The following is a 9,380-nucleotide window of genomic DNA, read 5'->3' as shown; positions in this document are numbered from 1 at the left end:
CCATTCTGATGCTCGCTCTGAACTGCAGCAGATCATCTTGATCATATCTACATGCCTAAAGCTGTGGTCACACTGGGCTTTTCCTCTCATATACTTTCATTCATACACACGCGAATGCGTGAGACCGAAAACACAGGGTCATGCGTTAAGTTTTGCAGGTTGCTGCGGTGCAAAGTTCAAGCTTGGTGAACTCTGACCTGCGAATTCGCATCACTTGACTGCGTGAGACCAATCGAGGATCAAATCACAACCTCTCTGGACAGAAATTTAAATCATGGAGCAATCGCTCACTTTTTTAATTTTTAATAATCTTGTTTAATCCTGCCCTTTTTTGCAGCGTCGTACGACAGAATTTCGCACACACAAACTCTAGAGTGACCGCAGCTTAAATGCAGTGAGCTGCTGCCATGCGATTGGCTGATTAACGAGCAGCTGGACAGGTGTACCTAATAAAGTCTCATTAGTGCCCTTACTAGTGCACACAACATACTAATGAATGGCCTTGGGAGCTAGGGTGCTGATTTAGACGCAGCCAAAGTCTGATATCATGAGAGATTTTCCCGTCAGTGCTCAGACCGAGCAGCGCTGAAGTCACTGAAGGTGTGGATGGGGTTTTACTCTAAATGTGAGTTCTTCATATCTAAACGTTAAACACACTGATGAATGGTCAAAGTCTTACGCTCGTGTTCAGCTGATGGTTTCTCCTCAGTGTGAGTCTTCATGTGCTGTGTAAAGGTGCTGACATCACTGAAACTCTTCCCACACTGAGCGCAGACGTACGGCTTCTCCCCGGTGTGGCGTCTCATGTGGACATCGAGGCGTGCTTTATGACAGAAACCTCTTCCACACTGTGCGCATGTGTACGGCTTCTCTCCAGTGTGGACTCTCATGTGGACTCTCAGGGCTTGTTTATAAAAGAAACTCTTCCCACACTGAGCGCACGTGTACGGCTTTAACCCAGTGTGAGTTCTCATGTGTCTTTCAAAGTTGGGCTTTTGATTGAAACTCTTCCCACACTGTGCGCATGTGTACGGCTTCTCTCCTGTGTGGATTCTCATGTGGGCTTCCAGTGTGGCCTTATAACCGAAACTCTTCCCGCACTGTTGACAGGAGTACGGCTTCTCTCCAGTGTGAGTCCTCATGTGGGTGTCAAGTTTTCCCTTAAAGATGAAACTCTTCCCGCACTGTTGACAGGTGAAAGGCCTCTCTCTAGAGTGAGTTCTCCTGTGGACCTGCAGGCTTCAATTTTGACTGAAACTCTTTCCACAATCACAACAGGTGAAAGTCCTGAAATCACCATGATGATCTTTCAGTTCGCTCAGCTCCTCACTCTCCACCTTCAGCACATCTAAAGACAAGAAAGACAAACAAGTTAATCCCAGATAAAAGGCACCAAAGACACGGTGGCTCAGTGGCCTCACGGTAAGAAGGTCGCTGGTTCGAGTTAAAGTTGGGTCAGTTGGTGTTTCTGTGTGGAGTTTGCATGTTCTCCCTGTGTTGGCATGGGTTTCCTCCTCTTAACTAATTAATCTCTTCCTAATACTGTAACGAAATTACTTTTGACAGTAGCTAATACTGTAACGTTGTTACTTTTGACAGTAGCTAATACTGTAACAGCGTTACTTTTGACAGTAGCTAATACTGTAACGTTGTTACTTTTGACAGTAGCTAATACTGTAACGTTGCTACTTTTGACAGTAACCAATAATGTAACGGCGTTACTTTTGACTGTAGCTAATACTGTAACCTCGCTACTTTTGACTGTGGCTAATACTGTAACGGCATTACTTTTGACAGTAGCTAATACTGTAATGGCGTTACTTTTGACAGTAGCTAATACTGTAACGGCGTTACTTTTGACAGTAGCTAATAATGTAACGGCGTTGCTTTTGATTGTAGCTAATACTGTAACCTCGTTACTTTTGACAGTAACTAATACTGTAACGGTGTTACTTTTGACAGTAGCTAATAGAGTAACGTCGTTACTTTTGACAGTAACTAATACTGTAAAGTCGTTACTTTTGACAGTAGCTAATACTGTGATGTTACTTTTGACAGCAGCTAATACTGTAACGTCGTTACTTTTGGCAGTAGTTAATACTGTAACGTCGTTACTTTTGAAAGTAGCTAATACTGTAACGGCGTTACTTTTGACAGTAGCTAATACTGTAACGCCGTTACTTTTGGCAGTAGTTAATACTGTAACGTCGTTACTTTTGAAAGTAGCTAATACTGTAACAGCGTTACTTTTGACAGTAGCTAATACTGTAACGTCGTTACTTTTGACAGTAGCTAATACTGTAACGTTGTTACTTTTGACAGTAGCTAATAATGTAACGGCGTTGCTTTTGATTGTAGCTAATACTGTAACCTTGTTACTTTTGACAGTAACTAATACTGTAACGGCGTTACTTTTGACAGTAGCTAATAGAGTAATGTCGTTACTTTTGACAGTAACTAATACTGTAAAGTCGTTACTTTTGACAGTAGCTAATACTGTGATGTTACTTTTGACAGCAGCTAATACTGTAACGTCGTTACTTTTGGCAGTAGTTAATACTGTAACATCGTTACTTTTGAAAGTAGCTAATACTGTAACGGCGTTACTTTTGACAGTAGCTAATACTGTAACGTCGTTACTTTTGGCAGTAGTTAATACTTTAACGTCGTTACTTTTGAAAGTAGCTAATACTGTAACGGCGTTACTTTTGACAGTAGCTAATACTGTGATGTTGTTACTTTTGACAGCAGCCAATACTGTAACGGCATTACATTTGACAGTGGCTAATACTGTAACGTTGTTACTTTTGACAGTAGCTAATAATGTAACGGCGTTACTTTTGATTGTAGCTAATACTGTAACCTCGTTACTTTTGACAGTAACTAATACTGTAAAATCGTTACTTTAGACAGTAACTAATACTGTAACGGCGTTACTTTTGACAGTAGCTAATAGAGTAACGTCGTTACTTTTGACAGTAACTAATACTGTAACCTCGTTACTTTTGACAGTAACTAATACTGTAACGTCGTTACTTTAGACAGTAACTAATACTGTAACGGCGTTACTTTTGACAGTAGCTAATAGAGTAACGTCGTTACTTTTGACAGTAACTAATACTGTAAGGTTGTTACTTTTGACAGTAGCTAATACTGTGATGTTGTTACTTTTGACAGCAGCTAATACTGTAACGTCGTTACTTTTGACATTAGCTAATACTGTAACATTGTTACTTTTGACAGTAGCTAATACTGTAACAGCGTTACTTTTGACAGTAACTAATACTGCAACAGCGTTAATTTTGACAGTAGCTAATACTGTAACGTCGTTACTTTTGACAGTAGCTAATACTATAACGTTGTTACTTTTGACAGTAACTAATACTGTAACGGCGTTACTTTTGACAGTAACTAATACTGTAACGTCGTTACTTTTGACAGTAGCTAATACTATAACGTTGTTACTTTTGACAGTAACTAATACTGTAACGGCGTTATTTTTGACAGTAACTAATACTGTAACGTCGTTACTTTTGACAGTAGCTAATACTGTAACGTTGTTACTTTTGACAGTAACTAATACTTTAATGTCGTTACTTTTGACAGTAACTAATACTGTAACGTCGTTACTTTTGATAGTAGCTATTACTGTAATGTCGTTACTTTTGACAGTAGCTAATACTGTAACGTTGTTACTTTTGACAGTAGCTAATAATGTAACGGCGTTACTTTTGATTGTAGCTAATACTGTAACCTTGTTACTTTTGACAGTAACTAATACTGTAAAATCGTTACTTTAGACAGTAACTAATACTGTAACGGCGTTACTTTTGACAGTAGCTAATACTGTAATGACATTACTTTTGACAGTAGCTAATAGAGTAACGTCGTTACTTTTGACAGTAACTAATACTGTAACCTCGTTACTTTTGACAGTAACTAATACTGTAACGTCGTTACTTTAGACAGTAACTAATACTGTAACGGCGTTACTTTTGAGAGTAGCTAATAGAGTAACGTCGTTACTTTTGACAGTAACTAATACTGTAAGGTTGTTACTTTTGACAGTAGCTAATACTGTGATGTTGTTACTTTTGACAGCAGCTAATACTGTAACGTCGTTACTTTTGACATTAGCTAATACTGTAACGTCGTTACTTTTGACAGTAGCTAATACTGTAACGTCGTTACTTTTGACAGTAGCTAATACTGTAACGTCGCTACTTTTGACAGTAACTAATACTGTAACATTGTTACGTTTGACAGTAGCTAATACTGTAACAGCGTTACTTTTGACAGTAACTAATACTGCAACAGCGTTAATTTTGACAGTAGCTAATACTATAACGTCGTTACTTTTGAAAGTAACGAATACTGTAATGTCGTTACTTTTGACAGTAACTAATACTGTAACGTCGTTACTTTTGACAGTAGCTAATACTGTAACGGCGTTACTTTTGACAGTAGCTAATACTATAACGTTGTTACTTTTGACAGTAACTAATACTGTAACGGCGTTACTTTTGACAGTAACCAATACTGTAACGTCGTTACTTTTGACAGTAACTAATACTGTAACGTCGTTACTTTTGACAGTAGCTAATACTGTAACGTTGTTACTTTTGACAGTAGCTAATAATGTAATGGCGTTACTTTTGATTGTAGCTAATACTGTAACCTCGTTACTTTAGACAGTAACTAATACTGTAACAGCGTTACTTTTGACAGTAGCTAATAGAGTAACGTCGTTACTTTTGACAGTAACTAATACTGTAACCTCGTTACTTTTGACAGTAACTAATACTGTAACGTCGTTACTTTAGACAGCAACTAATACTGTAACGCCGTTACTTTTGACATTAGCTAATACTGTAACGTCGTTACTTTTGACAGTAGCTAATACTGTAACGTCGCTACTTTTGACAGTAACTAATACTGTAACATTGTTACTTTTGACAGTAGCTAATACTGTAACAGCGTTACTTTTGACAGTAACTAATACTGTAACGTTGTTACTTTTGACAGTAACTAATACTGCAACAGCGTTAATTTTGACAGTAGCTAATACTATAACGTCGTTACTTTTGAAAGTAACTAATACTGTAATGTCGTTACTTTTGACAGTAACTAATACTGTAACGTTGTTACTTTTGACAGTAGCTAGTACTATAACGTCGTTACTTTTGACAGTAGCTAATACTATAACGTTGTTACTTTTGACAGTAACTAATACTGTAACGGCGTTTCTTTTGACAGTAACTAATACTGTAACGGCGTTACTTTTGACAGTAACTAATACTGTAACGTCGTTACTTTTGACAGTAGCTAATACTGTAACGTCGTTACTTTTGACAGTAGCTAATACTATAACGTTGTTACTTTTGACAGTAACTAATACTGTAACGGCGTTACTTTTGACAGTAACTAATACTGTAACGTCATTACTTTTGACAGTAGCTAATACTGTAACGTTGTTACTTTTGACAGTAACTAATACTTTAATGTCGTTACTTTTGACAGTAACTAATACTGTAACGCCGTTACTTTTGACAGTAGCTATTACTGTAATGTCGTTACTTTTGACAGTAGCTAATACTGTAACGTTGTTACTTTTGACAGTAGCTAATAATGTAACGGCGTTACTTTTGATTGTAGCTAATACTGTAACCTCGTTACTTTTGACAGTAACTAATACTGTAAAATCGTTACTTTAGACAGTAACTAATACTGTAACGGCGTTACTTTTGACAGTAGCTAATACTGTAATGACATTACTTTTGACAGCAGCTAATAGAGTAACGTCGTTACTTTTGACAGTAACTAATACTGTAACCTCGTTACTTTTGACAGTAACTAATACTGTAACGTCGTTACTTTAGACAGTAACTAATACTGTAACGGCGTTAATTTTGACAGTAGCTAATACTATAACGTCGTTACTTGTGAAAGTAACTAATACTGTAATGTCGTTACTTTTGACAGTAACTAATACTGTAACATCGTTACTTTTGACAGTAGCTAATACTATAACGTTGTTACTTTTGACAGTAACTAATACTGTAACGGCGTTACTTTTGACAGTAGCTAATACTGTAACGTCGTTACTTTTGACAGTAGCTATTACTGTAATGTCGTTACTTTTGACAGTAGCTATTACTGTAATGTCGTTACTTTTGACAGTAACTAATACTGTAATGGCGTTACTTTTGACAGCAGCTAATTGGGCTGCTGCCATGATTAGAGATTTGCTGATTGAGCAAAAGTCTGATATCATGAGAGATTTTCCCGTCAGTGCTCAGACCGAGCAGCGCTGAAGTCACTGAAGGTGTGGATGGGGTTTTTCTCCAAATGTGAGTTCTTCATATCTAAACGTTAAACACACTGATGAATGGTCAAAGTCTTACGCTCGTGTTCAGCTGATGGTTTCTCTTCAGTGTGAGTCTTCATGTGCTGTGTAAAGGTGCTGACATCACTGAAACTCTTCCCACACTGAGCGCAGACGTACGGCTTCTCCCCGGTGTGGCGTCTCATGTGGACATCGAGGCGTGCTTTATGACAGAAACCTCTTCCACACTGTGCGCATGTGTACGGCTTCTCTCCAGTGTGGACTCTCATGTGGACTCTCAGGGCTTGTTTATAAAAGAAACTCTTCCCACACTGAGCGCACGTGTACGGCTTTAACCCAGTGTGAGTTCTCATGTGTCTTTCAAAGTTGGGCTTTTGATTGAAACTCTTCCCACACTGTGCGCATGTGTACGGCTTCTCTCCTGTGTGGATTCTCATGTGGGCTTCCAGTGTGGCCTTATAACCGAAACTCTTCCCGCACTGTTGACAGGAGTACGGCTTCTCTCCAGTGTGAGTCCTCATGTGGGTGTCAAGTTTTCCCTTAAAGATGAAACTCTTCCCGCACTGTTGACAGGTGAAAGGCCTCTCTCTAGAGTGAGTTCTCCTGTGGACCTGCAGGCTTCGTTTTTGACTGAAACTCTTTCCACAATCACAACAGGTGAAAGCCCTGAAATCACCATGATGATCTTTCAGTTCGCTCAGCTCGTCACTCTCCACCTTCAGCACATCTAAAGAGAAGAAAGACAAACAAGTTAATCCCAGATAAAAGACACGGGGCTCTTAGCACTGTCGCCTCACAGCAGGAAGGTCGCTGGTTTGAGTCTCGGCTGGGTCAGTTGGTGTTTCTGTGTGGAGTTTGCATGTTCTCCCCGTGTTGGTGTGGGTTTCCTCCGGGTGCTCCGGTTTCCCCCACAGTCCAAACACATGCGCTATAGGGGAACTGATCAACTACACTGGCCGTAGTGTATAAGTGTGTGTGTGAATGAGTGTGTATGGGTGTATCCTAGTGATGGGTTACAGCTGGAAGGGCATCCATGAGTAAAACATATACTGGAATAGTTGACAGTTCATTCCGCTGTGGTGACTCCTGATAAATAAGGGTTTAAGTCGAAGGAAAATGAATGTATGTTTGAATGAAAATTGGTTTGCATCAGAGCAGCGCCACTTTAGCCGCGTTTCCACTAGAGCGAGCCAAGGCCAGTCGCGTTTCCACTGTCACTTCCGGGACCTAATCGGGCCAAAGCGGGGCTTTCTTGGGGCCAGCGGCCGGCCTTTTAGGCCCGCTGAATACCTTGGGCCAAGGAGGGCCAACTGGGGCTTCAAGGCAGAGTGAAAGGAGAGGCGGACTTTGCCCCAAGTCTGGGAAAGATGGCTTGCCGTCATTAGACTAGTTTTCCGATCGCACACGAGTACATGCGCCAAACACACAAACAAATAAATAAATAAGGGAAAGAAAACATCTAGCCTTATAGGCTGGGGTCTTTTTGCGTATGATCAGCTTTATGTTTCTCTTTTAAATGTAAGGCTGTTGCATTAAATAATACAATTTCAATTTATAAGAGACTTTTCTTTGCTGCCTCCTCTTTGATGTTTCAATAACGCATAATAATCTTTACACCATATTAAACACACAGCAGACAGTAAAAGTGTCGAGGTTTTGTCAAGTTTAAAAGGTGTGTTTATGCACGTTTAGATGCCTGTATGTGTGTGTGTGACCGAGCAGAATAGTGCTCCCCACAGCCCTGTTGATGCCGCGAGCGGCTTCTCTTTTCTGTATTTATTTTAGAGATAATACACAATATGAATACAACAGAAAGACATTAAACTTCACAAATTACGTGTTCACTTTTGTAGGCTCAAAACAATAGTGTCATATCTAGATAAAATAGCCTAAGCTATATTGAAATCATTTAAAGAAATACAAATATCAGATATAATAAAATCGCATTAAATAAATAAACCAATATAAACTAACAAAAGCTAGCTAGAACAATTTAGGTATGTAGCCTACATAAATCAAACCGTTTTAAAGCCATATTAAACTTTCATTTTACAAAGGCCTCTCTGAAAAAATAAAAGATTTTAGATATTTTCTAAAAAAACAACAAACATCGGAGAAGGTTTAAATATTATTTATAAAGTGCAAACAGAGCATTTTTGGGTGAGTGAAAGCCGAATCTAGGCTGCCTTTTTTCTGCCCTGCGCGGCGTCGCTTTAAAAACGCAACTGCAAACACAAAATGTGTTCTGTGTCCTCAAACAAGTGTTGATGCTTTTATATGACGTGGTAACATTTAAAAATGAAATTTACACGAGGAGCTTTATTACTGCATAGCTGCTGAGCGCAACGAAATATCGGCTATATTTTGTTACTTACTCTTATGTGCTGAAATACTGAACACTTTCCTTAAGATCACAGAATAATATGCAACATCTAAGGCTGCTTTCACACCTGTGAATGGATTCAGTTGTTCTGAAACAGAGATTACAATTGTTACATTGTTGCTCTTTGCTCTTGGAGCGGTTCACTTTCACACTGCAAAGTTTCTAATCGGACCAAAAGAGCTAAAACAAGTCACGTGCGAGTAAACTCTCCTCACATTGGTCAGAGGGTCAGGGTTTATTTTGCAGCGTCCCGCTCAGCTGTCAGGAGAGGTGGTGGTTTAGTGGTGATTGACAGGGTGCGCGTGACGTGTCTGAGGAGAGATGCGGAGGGGAGGGGTGAGAAGGGTGCGCGACGATGCCTATTTGAGGACCGGGAGGGAGACGCGAGATAACCGGGAGATCATCACTCGTTTGCGGGCATCCGGAGACTCGCGAAACTTCCCGCCATACTCATAATTCTCTCTTCATAGAGCCGTATGCCTTTTACATATCCATAAAACACTGTGATATAACCGCGCTCGGGTCGGATCGTTTTCTCACTGCAATCAAACCACTCCAGGGTTCGTTTCAATCCAGCCGAGACCACCTCATTCAAGCGATCTCGGAGCGATTACTTTGGCGCGGAACAGAGCGCGATTGCCCTGTTCACAT

General features: G+C 39.8%; 2 protein-coding genes across 3 annotated transcripts in view; one reads left to right on the top strand and one right to left on the bottom strand.

Annotated features, from left to right (window-relative positions):
- The window catches only part of LOC148682569 (uncharacterized), a 1,090,975-nt gene that overhangs the window by 943,679 nt on the left and 137,916 nt on the right, over positions 1–9,380 (top strand). The window lies entirely within an intron of this gene.
- Positions 1–9,380, bottom strand: part of LOC147845323 (uncharacterized) — a 41,325-nt gene that overhangs the window by 4,919 nt on the left and 27,026 nt on the right. Inside the window, exons 7-8 of the mRNA XM_087249991.2 lie at positions 6,406–7,073; positions 680–1,238 (exon numbers count right to left, since the gene is read on the bottom strand). Of these exons, the coding sequence (XP_087106117.2) occupies positions 680–1,238; positions 6,406–7,073 (1,227 nt within the window). The remainder of the gene's footprint in view (positions 1–679; positions 1,239–6,405; positions 7,074–9,380) is intronic.

The sequence above is a fragment of the Danio rerio genome, chromosome 4 (genome assembly GCF_052040795.2).
Source record: "Danio rerio strain M-AB ecotype USA chromosome 4, GRCz13ab, whole genome shotgun sequence".
NCBI lineage: Eukaryota > Metazoa > Chordata > Actinopteri > Cypriniformes > Danionidae > Danio > Danio rerio.
The sequence above is the reverse complement of the archived record's forward strand: the minus strand, read 5'-3'. Positions and strand labels throughout refer to the sequence as shown.